The 17,259-nt window shown below is 52.8% G+C and overlaps 3 protein-coding genes across 5 annotated transcripts in view; 1 reads left to right on the top strand and 2 right to left on the bottom strand.

Moving 5' to 3' along the window:
* Positions 1-64: 64 nt before the first annotated feature.
* ALG3 (ALG3 alpha-1,3- mannosyltransferase) lies at positions 65-5,671 on the bottom strand. 2 transcript variants are annotated; one of them, XM_045502784.1, is made up of 9 exons: positions 5,449-5,671; positions 3,428-3,527; positions 3,195-3,342; positions 2,927-3,087; positions 2,335-2,455; positions 1,699-1,904; positions 1,478-1,554; positions 456-600; positions 65-315 (listed from the first exon to the last, which is right to left on the bottom strand). In XM_045502784.1, exons 1-9 carry the CDS (start codon positions 5,642-5,644, stop codon positions 153-155), a joined length of 1,317 nt encoding a protein of 438 aa, XP_045358740.1. In that variant the 5' UTR covers positions 5,645-5,671; the 3' UTR covers positions 65-152. The 2 variants fall into 2 exon arrangements, with proteins under 2 accessions (XP_045358740.1, XP_045358741.1); XM_045502785.1 differs by having other exon boundaries at positions 5,486-5,667.
* A 671-nt stretch (positions 5,672-6,342) lies between these two features.
* The window catches only part of LOC123611170 (endothelin-converting enzyme 2), a 32,152-nt gene continuing 21,235 nt past the window's right edge, over positions 6,343-17,259 (top strand). The window contains exons 1-3 of one of the 2 annotated variants that reach the window (XM_045502782.1): positions 6,352-6,602; positions 11,557-11,840; positions 12,353-12,822. In XM_045502782.1, coding sequence (XP_045358738.1) covers positions 6,407-6,602; positions 11,557-11,840; positions 12,353-12,640 — 768 coding nt within the window. In that variant the 5' untranslated portion in view covers positions 6,352-6,406 and the 3' untranslated portion in view covers positions 12,641-12,822. Of the gene's footprint in view, positions 6,603-11,556; positions 11,841-12,352; positions 12,823-17,259 lie in introns of those variants that run through there. The other variant, XM_045502783.1, reaches the window with a different exon arrangement.
* On the bottom strand, positions 13,303-15,687 carry CAMK2N2 (calcium/calmodulin dependent protein kinase II inhibitor 2). Its single transcript, XM_045502786.1, has 2 exons — positions 15,223-15,687; positions 13,303-14,353 (listed from the first exon to the last, which is right to left on the bottom strand). Exons 1-2 carry the CDS (start codon positions 15,389-15,391, stop codon positions 14,283-14,285), a joined length of 240 nt encoding a protein of 79 aa, XP_045358742.1. The 5' UTR covers positions 15,392-15,687; the 3' UTR covers positions 13,303-14,282.

Genomic DNA, 17,259 nt, shown 5'->3' with positions numbered 1-17,259 from the left:
TCATCTGCAGTGTGCATGCCCCTCACGGCTTGGTGTAGGCACCTCCATGTAGGCTGCACAGCAGTGGGCTTGGTAAGGTTTATTGGGAAAGGCATAGAGTCTATCCCCATCCAGGGTCCTAAGAGTGGACTGGAGGGGAAGGGAAGTGGATCTCAGTGGGCTTTCTTGCTGTGCTGGATGCTCCTGGGGAACGGCTGGGGGCCCAGCCAGAGCTGCAGCAGGATGACAGCATGGCATATGTGCAGGGCGGCAGAGCTGCAGGATGTAGAGGGGTATGTGTTCCAGGAGAGCTCAATGAGGCCCAGCACCAGCAACCTGGAGAGGAGAAAAAAGCTCAGGTTTTGCCCAGTTTCTAGACCTGCAGCCCCGTAGCTCGCTCCCAACCCTCCACAGTCAGCCTTGCGACGAGGAACTCCCTAGCCCTTCCCACTCGCCCAGGGTGTCCCAGCCAGTACCTGAGCAGATGCGTAAGCCAGCGTGCAGGCGTGGCCCACAGGAGGTAGGGCAGTGTGTGGAAATACCAGACGTAGAACTGGTAGTGGAGGGAGCGGCTGAAGCAGATGCCAATGAAGTTGGAGGTGAAGAGGGTAGAGATGATCTGTATGCAGTGGTCAAGGCCAAGGGCAGGAGCAGAAGGGGCAGGAATTGGGATGGGGGGGAAGGGGAGGAGGGGAGAGGGAGGTTCCAAAGCAAAGGGGCAAAGGTTTTGGGGTCAGATAGCCCCCTGGCTCTGCCATTCCGAGATGCATATTTCTGGACGAATTTTTTAACTTCTCCAGACCTGTTCCTCAATCTAATGTGGAGACAGTAATACTGGGGCCATAAGGCCCAGGGAGTTTAAATCCATCACTTACAAGCTGTGTGACCTAGGTAAATTACCTAAACTCCTCAATGCCCTGATTTTGTCATCTCTAAAATGAGAATAAAACAAATAAACAAACAAAACCCTCCCTATTTCAGAGTCTCTTGTGAGCTTTACATGTTAGAATGTATGTAAATCTCTTAGTACACCAGGCAGAGTGAGTACTCATAATGGTAAATCAAATAATATTTAAGATTAAGAATAAGGGGCGCCTGGGTGGCTCAGTCGGTTAAGCGTCCGACTTCAGCTCAGGTCATGATCTCACGGTCCGTGAGTTCGAGCCCCGCGTTGGGCTCTGTGCTGATGGCTCAGAGCCTGGAGCCTGCTTCCGATTCTGTGTCTCCCTCTCTCTCTGCCCCTCCCCCGTTCATGCTCTGTCTCTCTCTGTCTCAAAATAAATAAACGTTAAAAAAAAAAATTAAAAAAAAAAAAAAAGATTAAGAATAAAATACACTTAAATATGTAAAGTGCTCTCCTCCATGAACAGGGCCTGCAGCTATTACTGGCACCTCCTTTCCCCCCCCGCCCAGGTCACCAGGCACCAGGGCTAACAGACCAGGACCCCAACTGTACCTGGAGAGGGCAAGACTTACCTTCCCATGATTTAAAGGATATGATTGGGTGTGAGGGGCTGTGGTGGAACCTTCCTTTTGGAGGGATCCTTCAACAGCGACAGGATACTTTCCCCCGTCCTGGGGAGAAGCCATTCAAACATTTATCAAGCCCCCATCCTAGGCCAAACTCTAGATTCACCCCCCATGAACTTCACGTCTGCCCCGAGCAGGCCCTACACTCCTTGCCCCAACTTGACCCGTGACACTGCTCCCCTTTCTCACCTGTGCCACTTGCAAAGGGCAAAGAGCAAGAGCAGGGTGAGGTGGGCGGCCAACAATGCCAGGTGGAAGGCACGATGCAAGAAGAGGGCCTCAGGCAGGAAGCGCCAGTTTACTGTCCAGCGGAAGAGAAACTGGCGGCCAAGGTCAAAGGAACGGGACAGGTAGCCAATGGGGTTCTCCAGAAGGAAGGGCAGGCCCAGCACAACCTGAGGATATGTGTGAGGTCAGCAGAGCTGCCCAGGCTCAAGTCTAGCCTTCATGCTAATCACCAAGGGGAGTGGACAGAGGGTGTAGGTCTCAGAGGTTCTCAAATTCCCACCAGGAATAGCAGGAAAGCCAGCCTCCTCATCGAGACCAGAGTCTGGGGCCAAAGAAGCTGAGAAGGCAGGTAATAACAGTGCTTTAAGTTTAGATTCACCAAGTCATAAATGGGCAGAATGAGAGAGACCCTCAGAAACCATATAGTTCAACACCCTTATTTTATAGCTAATAAAAGTAAAGCCCAGAGGTAACGGTTGCCTAGTCCAAAATCAACTCCAAAACCCTGTCTGTTAGCTCTGAGGAAGTCTCAACGATGGAAGAAGGCCAGAGAATGGCCTCCTCTTCATTAGAAACAGGAAGGGGTCGAAGGGGTACCTGAAGGACAGCACAGATGCCCAGCTTGGGGAGGGCTCCACGGAAGCCAAATTGCATGAGGAGAAGAAATAGTAACCCAGGGGCGAAGAGTAGCACGTTCATCTTCACAGAGACTGCCAGGCTAGGGTAGGGAGGGGGGAGGAAGGGTGGAGATCAGCTCCAAGGCCATGTATCCCACCCACACACACATAGCAACTCCTCCCCTCCCCTGCCACTAAGCTCTGGGATGGGGTCCACCCTTAAAACTGCTGGAAAAAGGATAAACCAGCCTGGGAGAAGACTGAGGGTAAGGAGCAGATATCAAGCCTCTATAACCAGACTGAGCCAGCAAATACATATTTACAGTATTCAGAATGTGCAAGGGACAACTCCAACAACAGATGCTGTCTAGAGGGAACAGAGGCTAGGAACAGGGTATATGTTCTTGAGGGGTGGGGCGGAGACTTTCTACAGATCCTAGACTTGTCTAGTGGGACCCTGACTGACCCATATATTGTCTGGTTACTCCCTTACTCCCTCCGCTGCAGAAAACTGGGGGAGGAAATGATGGAAATACAGAGTAAGAGAGGGGGGAGAAGGAAGGGGTGGTGACCTGAAACAGCAGCAGCCCCAGCCCCAGCGCTGGGCCAGCAAGAGGTTGATACTGAGGAAGAGCAGCGCCATGGCCACTGGGTCATTGAAGAGCCGCAGCACAAAGATGGAGTGGACACGGTAAGAGGCACAGCACATGAAGAAAAAGACGAAGGGAGGTACCTGAGAAGTGAGACAATAGAGAACAAGGTCAGCTCACCAACCCTGAGCCATCCCGACTCCCCAGCACAGCCAGTTGGGGCCGCCTGTTCCTAGTAGCATGGACTCACCTTGCAGGTCTGGTGGTAGATCAAGAAGACAAGCAGCAAGGTGGCCAGGTAGAGCACAGCAAAGATGTGCTGGGCCATGCGGATGTCAGTGCCCCTGCCAGTGGCGTAATACAGCCCCATAAAGATGTACACAAAGCCAGCTGGGTACCTGAAAGAGGAGTCTGGTTCAGGCTATTCAGCCTGGTATCCAGTCGGCCCCTCATGTCCTCACTGAACCTGCTATCCCCACTCACACAAGAGGTCCAGTGTCACCCTGCAGTTGGGTATAGTCATAGGTGCCATTGATGACGCCCTCCACCTGGGCCATGTAGGCCTTCCAGTCAATCTCTGTATCTGGAAAAGGACAGAAATGGTGTGGTTACTTCTAAGTTCAGAACTTGTGTGTCCCCCCACACATCCACCCATCAAAACAGAGTCCCAGGGGCGCTTGGGTGGCTCAGTCGGTTGAGCATCCAACTTCAGCTCAGGTCATGATCTCGCGGTTCGTGAGTTCGAGCCCCATGTCGGGCTCTGTGCTGACAGCTCAGAGCGGAGCCTGCTTCGGATTGTGTCTCCTGCTCTCTACCCCTCCCCAGTTGCACTCTGTCTTTCTCAAAAAATAAATAAACAATTAAAAAATTTAAAAAACAAAACAAAACACAGAGTTCCAGCTCATTCCCAGGACTTCTATCACAACTCTTATCTAACTGCCTATCTGACATTCTCTGGGTGAACCCAAGCATCTGCAACTTGTCTGTAATTGAACACAACCATCCACTCCAAATCTGCTCCCCTTCCTAGGTTCCATGAATGGCACCATCAACCTCCCAGCTGCCTAGATCACAAACCTGGGTAACATCTCTGACACTTCCTTCTTTCTTATTTCCAACACCCAATCACCAAATCCTGCCTATTCTTCATCCTACATGACTCTACTATCTCATCCTCTTCTGCTATTACATATTCAAATTTGGACTGAACACAATTTCTAGCCTCAATGATGCAACAACTTCGTAATTCGTTTCCCAGCTTCCACTTTCACCCCACAACATATTTCCCACCCTGCAACCAGAAAGTGCTTCCTATAATAGAAATCATGTTAGATCTCTCTGCTTACAACCCTTCGATGATTCCTCAAGGCTCTTAAAATAAAGACCAAACTCTATTATTCCCATTTTTAGAAGAGGAACCTATGAATTAATGAGGTTAAGTGACTCGTTCAAGATCAGTGAGCTAGGAAGGGTAGAAATGAGATTAGAACTCCATGAGGTCCTAAATTCTTAACGACCATGCTAATTATCTCCTTAACACAACTTACAGACTGCTTCAGGATCTGGTCTCAACTTCTGCAATCTCCTCTCTCACTACCACCTGAACTTGATTTCTATCTATTCCAGCTCTAAAAACATTCAGTTTCTCAAAGGAAGCCGACTCTCTTTTGACTGAACGTTTTAGTTACAGGGCTCTGCCTGCCTAGAGTGTTCTTTCTCCTCCCCTTTTCTCTATTTCCTCAACTGGCTAGCTCTTAACCTTTCAAGGGGCACTCTAGAAAGCCTTCCTTAACTCAAGTCTGATGTAAGTGCCCTTTTGTGTCCTTTATGGTACCCTTACTACTATAAGGAGTATGATGCACTGTAATTTTCTGCTAACTCACTTTTGTCCAAGCTCACGCATCTAAATAGGGAATGTGTCTACGTTTTCCACCACTGTACCCTTGGCACCTAGTAGTGTTAAGCATGTAATAAACATTCAATAAATATGTGCTGAATTAATCATCTTTAGCAAGAAAGCTTTCATTCAGCCCAGTATCTAGATTCAGCCTGGAAAGGAGCCCCCAATAAGACCAAAAGGACTCAAGTGGTCACAGATTGCCATTATTGACTTTTGAGACCTCAGAAGTGAACAGATGAGAAAATTGAGACCCCACAGGGGAAGGGACATGTCCAAAACCACAGAGGCATGAAGGAGCAGCAGTACATTAACTCGGACCCAAGTCTTTGATTGATTTCTAGGCTGGTTTATTTTCTTAACCTGGCAGGCTGTATGTTCAGGGCAGAGGGCCAATCTCTAGGGTCGCCCCTTCCATCATGGGGGAGGGATTAAGATAGGGTTGGGTTTTCTGTGGAGCAGGCTTGGCCCCTGGGTAAAAATTACGGTCTGCAATTGAAGACTGCTTGGATTTGAGGGCTAGATTTCAGCTCCGAATCTGGGTCCCAGTTTAAGTAGGGGATTCGGGTCCCTCTCCCTACCCTCCCCTCCTCCTCGGCGCACTCACATGCCACCCTGTGAATGACCCAGAAGGTGATGCCCACCTCCGCCAGGCAGAGGCAGGCGGCCACCAGCAGCGTGTAGCGCGGCTCCAGCAGCAGCAGGCGCCGCTCTTGCCAGGCGCGCCGCAGCCATTGTCCGCAGGATCCCGCCGTTCGAGCTAAGGGACCTCCCCGGCCGCGTTTCCGTAAGCCTGCCGCCATCTTGACGGTGCGTCGCTCGTATTGGCCCGCCACCCCGGAAGCCCAGCCCTTCTGCACTTAGGTTCCGCTCCCCACGCTGGCCATCCCAACCGACTGATAGCTAACCAGTTTCCAGTGTCCTATTTACTCCACTAAAATTTACTTCTTCCACCTCTTTCCTGATGGACTTCACATTCCATTTGTGCAGGAACAATCTCACTCCTCCGTACATACTTGATTCTGGGCACACAGGTGCTAAAATAGATGGAACAGAAAAGCAACATTCCTGTTCATGTCCTCCCCCACTTGGCATCACACTTCGTCTGTGTTTCATGCCAGTCTCTCCTGGAGAACAAGACCTGTGTCCGCGCCCCTCCCGCCTCCTCTGTGAGCCTTTAGGGTGCTCAAAACTGGATAGAAATGAATCTTTCATTCACTTTCAGACTTCTTAATTGAAGGAGCCGGACAAACTGAAATGAAAGAAGCCGTGATGAGCCGAGTGAGTCTGATACTAGTATGAGTTTGGCTCTCAGAAGTGAGGGCGCAGTGCAGTTGCAGGATTCAAGTTCTGAACCTTGCAATTTTTCCTACCCGGAGTATTCTTCAAAGAGCGCTTACTAGAGAACGGAAGTTCCACGTGTTTATGTTGAGCAACTGCAGGTGGTGGGCGGAGACACAAGGGCCACGCCCCCTGAATGCTACCATCCTGATTGGCTACATAGGGGCGCCAAGCCCAGTCTAGACGTGCGGGCTGTGTGTCCTGGAGGTTCTGCAGCTGCAGGCATGGCCTCTCCAGAGGACCCAGCACCCCCGCCCGAGATACCAGAGCAGAACTGCTGGTACCGTGAGGTCCAGTACTGGGACCAGCGCTACCGGAATGCGGCTGACTCTGCCCCTTACGAGTGGTTCGGGGACTTCTCCTCCTTCCGTGCACTCCTAGAGCCGGAGCTGCGGCCCGAAGACCGTATCCTCGTGCTAGGTGGGTAGTCCTGGTGCTGCGCAGCCGAGGTGGAACTGGCTGAACCCGTCCTGTCCCGGCCTGGCCCTGTCCGCTTTTCTCGAGTCTGTTTGTCCCTCTCGGAGGACATCCAAGTGGGAGCCAAGATCCAGTACCTTCAGAATCTCGGTAGTCTTTAGCCAGGGCGACGGGAGTCAAGAGATTCCTGGTTCAAGGGCCCCGTGGAGGAAGATAGTCTCTCTCTGAGTTTGGCAGGTGTCCTAGGACCCTGTCCCGGTCTCTCGAGAGGCAGCCTCGAGCACTCGAGAGCTCAGAGGACCTAGTTCAAGTTCCAACGCTAGTTGGCTGTATGATTTAGGATAAGTTGTGAACTCGTTCTGAGCTTCAAAATCACTTCTAGAAATGGAACTGCGAGCTCAAGTCGGATAAGGCACGTTCAGGCACCTCGAGCACGATGCCTAGCGTTTATCTGTTAGGGCCAATGGGCACCGGAAGCCACTGTCATCTAGAGACTTTTCTTCATTCTCGAGCCCTAACTGAAAGTTGGTCCTAACCCCCAAGTGCAGTGAGGACGAGGACAGCGCCTTCTGAGGTCGGAGGGGAGATTGCAGCCAAGATTGGTGTGATTCTCCAACCACGAACGTTCAAATGCAGGGATTCAAGGTCGGGCTCTGAGAGGTCCAGCTGCACCCTCAGGGTTCTCTCCCACTGTCAGCCTTGGGGGTTCCAGTGAAGTTTGAGCAACGGGTTTCCTTCCAATTATAGTTTTTATTTTGGTATTTGTAAAAGTATGTTTATATTTATGTGAAATATTTCTTATATATGAGACATCTATAATACAGTATATGTGTAAGATATAAATAATCTGTGTTTGTATACCCTACTCAATTTGAGAAATAGAACATTCCTAGGACTAGAAAGGAAGTATAACTTAGTCCTTACGAACTTGGACCCTGGAGGTAGTTAACTCTTCGCTTATGTAGTCTTAACCGTGGAAATCATGGACAGAAGCATAGAATCTTAAGCTGTGGAATCATGGACAAAAAACACCTAAATTTCTGCACCTTCATTTTCTCAGCCTTAAAAAAATGAGTACTTACTTATTGGGTTTTTAAGATAATTGAGTATGAAAGCTATCTAGAACAATACCTGGCAAAATAAAAGGCCCCATGTATATTTAAGGTTTTCTGTGTGGTCCCCCAAACCCCTTTTCCCCAGAGGTAAAAATTCTCTTGAGTTGTGTGCTTTTAAGCCATTGTATTTGTTTATAAATTTACCATAGATCTATGTTTTTCAAGCTTTAGTGTCCATCAAAATCACCTGGAAAGCTGATCCGCGCCCCCCCCCCCCCCGAGATTCTAATTCCAGGGATGGTCTAAGTCTAAGGTGGGTCTTGGGATTCTGTAGTTTCAGCAGGCCCACAGCTGATTCTCATGCTGGTGATTCGCAGAATAACACTGCCTTAATATCTGCTTGACTGGGAGGTTGCCTTTTCTTGGTAGAGGGGAGAAGAGTCTCAAAATCATAGAGGAAAACTTTCTAGGCAAGATTCTCAAAATCTAAGAACAGGACCCACAACCTGGGAGTACCCTATGGAACATTCCACCTTGGCAAACATAAGTTGAGCACCTGGTAGGTGTTAGGGAATGTGCTGGGCCCTTTTTCACTTATTTAGTCCTCATGACGACCCATAGAAGTGAGTGATAATTATTAGAAGACTTACTCTAGGTTGGGGGTTGATAAACTTTTTCTGAAAATGGCCAAGTAGTAAATACCATAGGCTTTGTGGGCTATTTAGTTTCTGTCATAGCTACTCAGTACTGCCACAGACAATACATAAGTAAATGATACATAATAGCTGTATAGCAGTAAAACTTTATAAAAACGGGTGGCAAGCTAGATTTAGTGACCTTTGCTCTAGGTCATTGTCTCAAGTTGGGTTCTCTAGAAGCAAATCTAAGACTCATCTTAGGATTCGTGTCGCAGTCATTTATTAGGCATGTGCTTGAAGGAGAAATTGATGAGAGTGAGGGAAGGGGGAAAGGCCAAGGAGGATTGGGATCATAGGCAAAGTTTCCCTGAGAGTAGTTTCAGCCTAAAGTGTCAGAAACCCAAACTGTCAGAACACAGGCCAAGACCTAGAAACACTCCAAAGGGATCTAGTCAGAGCACTGACAGTGCCTACTGCTGTCATGCAGCAAGTAAGTGGTGAAGTAAGAGAGCCATTGGACTCCAGAGCTTCTATTTCTCTTGCTGCACAACACAGATGGGCATAGAGAGGCATCTAGAACTCTGTTCAAACTGATAAAAACATTGTGAATTACAACCTAAAGGTCCTACTGTTACAGGCAAAGTTGGAATGTCATTACTGAAGGTGAGTAGACCTCTTGAGACAGTTTAGCATAGTGGTTTAATAGCTCTGGTTCTGGTGTGAGACAGTCCTGTATCCAGATTCTGGCTCAACCACTGATTGTGTGACCTTAGGATCAAGTTCGTTATCCACTTTGGGCAGCCTCATTTTCCCCATTGAGAACATGTAATGGTGGTTATGGTTATCTTCTATCCGGAGCTACCTTGAAGATGACCTGAGATAATTCTTACAAAGTGCTTAGCATAGAACCCTATGTTTAATGACTGTTAGTTATAATTATTATTATTATTGAAAATGGGAGTCAGAAATTGTGAAAATTGTGTGTCTTCTACCCATGGCTAGAATATCTTCGTGGTGGATGCAGGCATATGGCTTTCCCAGCTTTGCCAGTGTCACACAACTCTGATTCTCCTTGCTTGACTATGTGCTTATAGGAATCTTTTGATCATAATTCGGCTTCAGTTTATATTTTCTGTATAGAGAAAAGGGACTGACCAGGATTGACAGCCTTCTCAGTCCCTGTGATGGTTATTTTTCCTATTAAAAGTTAGTGAATTGGTATTTTGGCTTATACATCTGTCTCTTGGTGCTGGGATAGGATCCGCATAGCTCTGGGCTCCCATGTGATGGGTTCTTGGATGTGGCGCATTTTTCCAGGGCTCTGCTTCCCTAAAGCCTCATCCAGGAAAGCAATGGCCTTCCCAAGACCCTTCTCTTAGTTGCTAGCCTCCAATCACTGAGGCAGCAGGACCAGGAATCTCTGCTTTGTAAGTATGATTTGGTTTGTGGTCAGGTTTTGTTCTCTCTTCATCCTTGGACGAATTTCTCTTGGAAGATGCCATTCTTGTACCATGGGGGACAAAGAAAGGAAATTTGGGTTCGTCCACAGTTGGGCAGAGCTCTGTGGGCATATGAGGTCAGATGTGGGGTGGTGAAGAGTTTGTGGGCCAGAGAACCCAGTGGGAATTTAGCCTGAACTGACTTAGGGTCTCTTGTTCATATACCCTCACCTCTGATTCCATGCAGTGTATCTCTCTGGGCTTGTAGTTCCAGTGTGGAAAAACACACACTGGGTTTTCCTAGGCAAAATAGTATTCTTCCTCAGCTGTAGGGCCTGAGGAGGGACATAGGAAGGGGCAGCTGAGGACCAGCCAGCAGCCTCTCAGTGCCCTGTCCAGGTGCCAAGCCCTACTAGATTAGGGCTATCCTAACAGCTGATCCTGTGATCCTCTTAGGGAGGCAAATGAGGATTAAAGGCAATCTAATCCCAAGAGCTGTGGGTCAACCAGAACTGCCATCCAGCTCCATTTTCAGGCTGAGACTGACCACAAGAGGGCCTGGAAGAGGCCCACATACCTTCAAAGGAAGTCACACCTATGCTTTGGGTCCACATCCTGTCCTCTAACTTCTGTCTCATCTCTCACCATACTTTGCCCTCTGGGACTGCTTTCCAGGTACTTCCCACCAGAGTGTTAGGCTTCTTCAAGACTCTGGTTGGTTATCACCTTCTCTGAAAGCCTTGGCTGACCCACCAGAGGTGGGGACAGGAGCCATCCTATGTGTTTTCGCACACTGTTCTTATTGAAACTCGCTTCACATTATATGGCAGTTGCCTGAATACACATCCTTTCCTCCCACTAGAGCATGAGCTACCTGTTCATCTGCAGAACCCAATATGTAGTGCTCAATACATTAAGGAATTACAAGGAATCCACTCCACTGTGTGTCCCCACCGAGTTCCCCCACACTTGTTAATTCTGCCTGGGAAACCAAAGTAGGATACTAACCCCTAATGTGAAGTCTGATATCCTCAGACTGTGAGGACTGATATCCTCAAAGGTTCTCTGAGAGGTTAGGGACTGGGATAATACTAACACTATCCAAATAATGTTATGGTTCCAGTGATGCCAGTATTATCCCCATTCTGTCTATGAGGAAACTGAGGCTCAGAGTTGAATGACTTGCCATGGCTGTGTGACCAGAGGTAGCAGAATCTAGATCTTTGAACTCTGAAGTTCAGAGCTTCAGAGCTCCTGCAGCTACTCTCCAGCTGTTTCAGGTTTTTTTTTTTTTTTATGTTTGTTTATATTTGAGAGAGACAGAGTGTGAGCCTGGGAGGAGAAGAGAGAGGGAGACACAATCTGAAGCAGGCTCCAGGCTCTGAGTTGTCAGCACAGAGCCCGATGCAGGGCTTGAACCCACGAACTGTGAGATCATGACCTAAGCCGAAGTTGGATGCTTAACCAACTGAGCCACCAAGGCACCCCTTAGTTTTTAAATTTAGTGTATCACATCCTGCATGTAGGCTAGATATTGCTATCTTCGTTTTTCTCAGTAGGAAATCCAAGTTCCTGGTATGTAAACCTGGTATGTAAACTTGCCCTAGTCTACACAGCTAGAAATGTTAGAGCCAGGATATGTGCCCAGTTCTGCATGACTAGGACTCCAAAATTTGTGTTCTTTCTTACACCCTGCTGCTTCTCCCTTGGTATGGGAGGGTTTAGGCTGACAGAAGATGGGCCAAGAGTAGATGGATAATTTCAGGAGTGAGAACCAAATCTAACCTAGCCCTTTTGCCACCCATTCCATCCCTTCCTATCCTAGGCTGTGGGAACAGTGCCCTGAGCTATGAGCTGTTTCTTGGAGGCTTCTCTGATGTGACCAGTGTGGACTACTCATCAGTGGTGGTGGCTGCTATGCGGGCTCGCTATGCCCATTTGCCCAACCTGCGCTGGGAGACCATGGATGTGCGGGCCTTGGACTTCCCCAGTGGCTCCTTCGATGTGGTGCTTGAGAAGGGCACACTGGATGCCCTGTTAGCTGGAGAACGAGATCCCTGGACTGTGTCTTCTGAAGGTGTCCACACTGTGGACCAGGTGCTGAGTGAGGTGAGGGAGTAACAAGAAAGGGTAGACCAAGAGGTGGGGAGGAGGGACTGGGGTTTTGGGAGGTTGAAAGAACTCAGAAGTCAGAAGGAGATATAGTTTGGAATTGGTAATAGCTCACTTTTAGGACCATGGTTACCAGAAGGAAGGGAAGGTTAAGCTGGGTAAAGATTATAGGGGCCTGGAGTGGCCAGGCTCACAGATGCTGATGGTTAGCTATTAAGCTGCCAATAGGGATGAGGTAACAGCCAGGTTCCAGATGGGTAACACAGACTAGGAGGGTGACAGAAAAGCAGTGCCCATGCACCTGACATCACTCCCATGCTCTTACCTGGGTAGAATATAGCCCTACCCCCATGAAGTGAGTAGGGGCAGAGAAGAAGGCTCACTCTTGCCATGGAGAGCCCTGAGCTATGGAACATAGGGTAGTACCTAGGAAGGCATCTGGGGCAATACTAACCTTTGAGAACCTGGAGATGGACTCCTCACCAGTGGCTTCTCTGTCTGCCTTGCAGGTGAGCCGGGTGTTGGTCCCTGGAGGCCGCTTCATCTCATTGACCTCAGCTGCGCCCCACTTTCGGATCAGACACTATGCCCAAGCCCAATATGGCTGGTCCCTGAAGCATGCAACCTATGGCAGTGGCTTCCACTTCCATCTTTACCTCATGCAGAAGGGTAAAGAACTCACTGTAGCCCAACTTGCCCTTGGGACTGAGATCCTCTCACCCGCTAGACCTCCCACCTCACCCTGCTTCCTCCAGGACTCGGATCACGAGGACTTCCTCAGTGCCATTGACCTGTGAGGCCAGAGGCATGTCCTCCAGTCCTCCCTGCCTTTCTCCCCTGGGCTCTTCAAGTACTTGGAATTTCTGATTTAGGGCTTAGGGTTGGATTCAAGGTGCTCACAATCCCAGAGGCCCCATGCCTAAGATAGAGCTGATGGGAGCAACCCCACATGAAACAATACAGCCCATGTTAAACTAGATCCCAAATCCAAGGTTTCTGGTTTCCTTCTTGGGTTCCTCAGATCTCTCCTGGATTCCCTAACTTCCTCCCCTACCCTACTGAACTACCAACGATTCATCCCCTGGGGCAAAGCTCAGCATAACTGCTCCACATGCCAGCCAGACTCAGAGACCTGCATCCCTGGGGCCTATTATTGACCCCCATCCAACCTGGATTTATCTACAGGAGGCTGCAGACTTTGAATCAAGATTGCTTTATGCTTCTGATCCCAGCTCCAGCCCAAGCTCTAGTGTCCTATCCTGCTTAGGTTGTATATTTACCAAAGGAAGCTACATTGTAAGATGTCCTCAAGCCAGATTGGCCTGCCTGTGTTTACTTGGCAACCCTCCCCTACCAGCAACATGCACCTGAGACTCCCAAGTTATCTGCCCCCTCCCCAAAAGGGATTGGAGCCATTTTGGCCTGGCTCCTGAGCAGACCAAAGCAGTGGCCACACACACACAGGGAGGTCTGTGTTTATTCACACACTCCTGGTACAGTGAGGATGGAGAAACATTTACAAAGGACACCCCTGGGGTGAAAACATCTCCAGGGCCACAGGTGTCATCCAAAGGTGCAGAGCAGTCCTCACTTGGGTTCCCAGGGGCAGGATGCAGGGGTCCAAGGTAAAATCAGACTTGGGCCCTTGGAAGGTGATACCTTGAGAGGAGGGGTCTGCCAGAGACCCGCCTGGGGTCAGGCCTGGGCAGACTGGCCATGTGGTTGGTTACCATGTTAGGGCTTGTTCCATCTCAGACTCAACACCCATCCTATCTGCCAGGCGCAGAAGAGCGTGGCCGAGACTGGGGGAGGGAGGGCATGAACCATGAGGGGAGCCAGTAAACAAAGAGTCGGATATAAAAATACAAATGTGCTGAGGAAGTCCCTTAGAAAGAGGCTAAGGCTGGGGTCACGCCAGACAGGGGTGGGAGAGAAGAGCAGCCTGGAGGGCTGGGCTCAGGTAGGTGGGAAGCTCATGCAAATACGCAGCCAAACATCCCTGGCTGCGCGCGCGCGCGCGCGCGCACGCGAATCGACCCCGGTCGGTAGCCGGCTCTGCGGACCTGACCAGCCGGAGAGGGGCGGGGCAGGGGAGTCGTGCGGGAGGGGGCGGGTCGGGGGCCGAGGGCCGCGGGTCTCTGTCCGTTCCGGTGTGCGGGGTGGGGCTGCGGCCCGAGGTTCTAAAGTGCATGAGCGCGGCGGCGGGCTCCAGGCCGGTCCGCGCCGCCGCTACCGCCGCCGCCGTGGTGCTGAAGCGGACAGCTCCGGAGTGCCAGGCGGCGGCGGCGGCAGCGACTCCAACCCGGAGGCGGCGCGGCCCTGCAGCCCCCGCCCGCGGGCGCCTGGGCCGGGGCGGGGGGCGCCGGCAGCCGCATAGCCGGCCCGCGCTCCTGGCCGCTGCGGGGCTGGGCCCGGAGCCCGCCGCCCGAGCCGGCGCGTCTACACTCCGGACGGCGGCTTCTCCCCCATCCCCTTCAGCACGTCGTCTATCCGGTCATCCTCGATCACCACTGCGCAGGGAGAAAGCGCGTCAGCCGCGCGGCCTCGGGGGGCGGCGGCGAGAATGGGCCCCGTGTCCTCGCGCCCCGCTCAGCTACTTCCCGTGGCCCAGCGACGCCCCTTGGACGCCCGTGCCACTGTGCCCTCCCCATCCGAATTCTGTCGACTCGACCCACCGCCGAGCCCAGTCCCCTTAGACCCTCTTCCCCTCCCGATGCAGGAACGCCCCCTCTTCCAGCCAGTTGTTCTACCTCCCAGTCCAAATCCTCCCGCCGCCTGAGCTCTCCTCCATCCGAGCTGATCTTCCTTTTGCTAGTGGGAGCCCCCTCTTCAACAGACCCTCTTCTCAAACAGAATTTTCGCCTGGTCCAACCCTCTCCTCACCCTAACCCTCTCGCCGCTTGAAGCCCTCTTAAGATCCTGGCACCAACAGAACCCCCTCCCCATGCAAACAACGAGGACAACCGAATCCCCAGCCCCGCTGTCCTTTCTCCAATCGGACGTCCCTTCGCACCCGAAGGTTCTTCCGTAGCATCCACCAATTCAGCGTTTGATCCTGAAGAAACGGCCCGTAGCCCCACGTTCCCACTTCAGGCAGCCCCAAATGCCCCGGCCGGCCCCTCCCCCTCGCCCGGGTGTCAGGACTCTACTTCCAGAGGTGGAGAGCATCGAATCCGGGGCACTGCGTTCCCGGGAGAGGGGAAGAGAGGGACACAAGACTGCAGCGGGGGCACCACCCCCCCCCCAAACCCTGGCCGGCGAGCGGCTGGCTGCGCTGGTCTGCGGCAAGAGCTGCGGGCGCTTGGCGGGGAACCGCAGCCGGGGGGCGCCGGCGAAGGGTTTCTGGGTCAAGCGGCGACTCCGGGCCCCGGCCGCATACCTCTCTTGGCTCGGCCGATTTGGCCCAGCTTGGGGGGTCGCTTGGCTTGATTGCCCGCGAAGAAGGAGTTGGTGTCCTGCAGGCGGCAGCTGAACGAGAGGTCGGAGCCCTCGGGGTCGGCGGCGAAGCGGCCCATCTTGTCCTCACTGTAGGGCAGGATCTCGGACATGGCGGGCGCGGGGCGGGCGCGGGACTGCAGCGGGGCGCGGGCGGCGGGCTAGCTGCCGGACCGGCCCTAGCTCAGCAGGGTAGCCGGCGGAAGGATGAAGTCATGCAGCATCCGGGGCTGCGGAGCCAAGCGGGGCCTCCTCCCCCGCGCCTCCGCCTCCCGGGCCGCTGGGCAGGCGGCGGCGGCGGCGGCGGAGGTGGTGACGGGGACCGGGCGGGGGCGGGGGGCGGGGGTGGCGGCGGCGGCAAGAGCGGAATGACGATGAGCGCCCGACTGCCGCAGAGCGCGGCAGGCGGGGCGCTGTGGAGGTGGGGCGGGCACCGGCCAGGGGAGAGAGGCGGGGCGGGAGCGACAGGAGCGCGCCCAGCACTCAAACGAGGGCAGGGAGTGTTAGTGGGAGGGTCCTGCACAATGGCGGGAGTGGCGGCTGGGCGAATCCTACCGGCCAACTGGTGCAGGATCTGGTCGGGAGAGGCGGGTCTGGGGAGGGGAGGGGGGCGGGAGGGAGCCCAGAAACCAAGGGGAGGGAGGAGGGTCTGGTAAGGAGCCTAGGGAGGCAAGCAAGGGGGACTGGGAATTGGCGGGCGGGTCCGGGCCAGAAGCCTGGAGCCTGGGCGGCATCTGAAAGAGGGGACCTGGGAAACGCGCTGGCGGCGGGAGAGGGAGGGAGGATCCCGTACTGGTTAGTGCTGGACTGTGAGAATCCCGCGGATTCGGGAATAGCTCAAGCGGGCGGGTGAGTGCTGTCACCGCCGTTGGCGCGTTCGTGTCGGGTTGGTCTTTAGGTCTTAAACTGTTTATCTGGAGTGTTTTTCTGCCCTGCTGTGTCTATCTCTGCCTATCTATATGTCCCTCTATCTCTCTGTGTCTGTATATGTCTCTGCGCCCCGTATCGCTTTGTGTCGTGGTCTCTGTCTACGTCTGTCTCGTAAGTGACTGCCTTTCGTATGTCTCCATGCTTGGCCCCTGTACCTAAGTGCCACTGTTGCCTCTCCTGAGTCTCTGTATTTCGGTCTCTTCTAGGAGGAATCTCGCTACTGGGCCGACGGGCGCTCACCAGGGTAGACCCTCAACCCTGCTGCTGAAGCCGAAACTCGGGCTCAAAGCGCCTGCCGCGCCACGCAGACCTCCTGGCTCTGGAGGCTAGGGCTGCGCGTGCTGTGTAGGAGGAAATGAATGGCGGCCACGCGGGGGGCGCCCTGGCTGCAGGTGACGCGGGGAAGCCCGGAGCGCCTGAGGACGCGGCGCCAGCCTGTGGGTATCCGGAGGCAGATGGGGAGGGACAGAGGGTACGCCTGCCGTCGTTGCGGGGAATCACGTGGCAGTTCTCGCTGCACCTACGCGAAGGCCCCCCTCTACTCTCCCTTACCCCCAGCTGGCCGTCAGCGGCAGCGTCACCTGCTTGCTAGCGCGCAGGGGCTCTGGCGCAATCATTGGCCTTGGAGGGGCGGGGAGGTCCCACACTCGGCGAAGGTGACGACAGCAATGATCTGGGTAATAATCATCCCGTACATTCTGTCCATACCCGGGGCGGAGGGGTCTCCACGGTCTCCGAAGCGCTTTACCTCCTTCCCTTCAAATCACACAGTTAGTGAAGCTGCCTGGTGCTGGGTCTCCTTCCTCCCACAACTTCTCACCAAGAGCTACTCCTAGGGATGCAGAGGCTAATGCAATGTTGGCTGCCCTGAAGGACCAGGATTGGGGGAGCGAGTAGTCCCAGAGAATACCTCTGTGCAAGATTCACTCAAGGCCCCAGACCTGGAGTCTCATCCCTATCAAGTCCTCCTCAGCTGTATCCTGCTCTCTGGGATGAGAGCCAAAGCTGGAGGTGGAGGCCCAGCTGAATGAAAGGAGCCCTGAGATCTGGA

This window comes from Leopardus geoffroyi, chromosome C2 (genome assembly GCF_018350155.1).
Source record: "Leopardus geoffroyi isolate Oge1 chromosome C2, O.geoffroyi_Oge1_pat1.0, whole genome shotgun sequence".
Taxonomy (NCBI): Eukaryota; Metazoa; Chordata; class Mammalia; order Carnivora; family Felidae; genus Leopardus; species Leopardus geoffroyi.
This window is presented reverse-complemented; position numbering and strand designations above follow the sequence as displayed.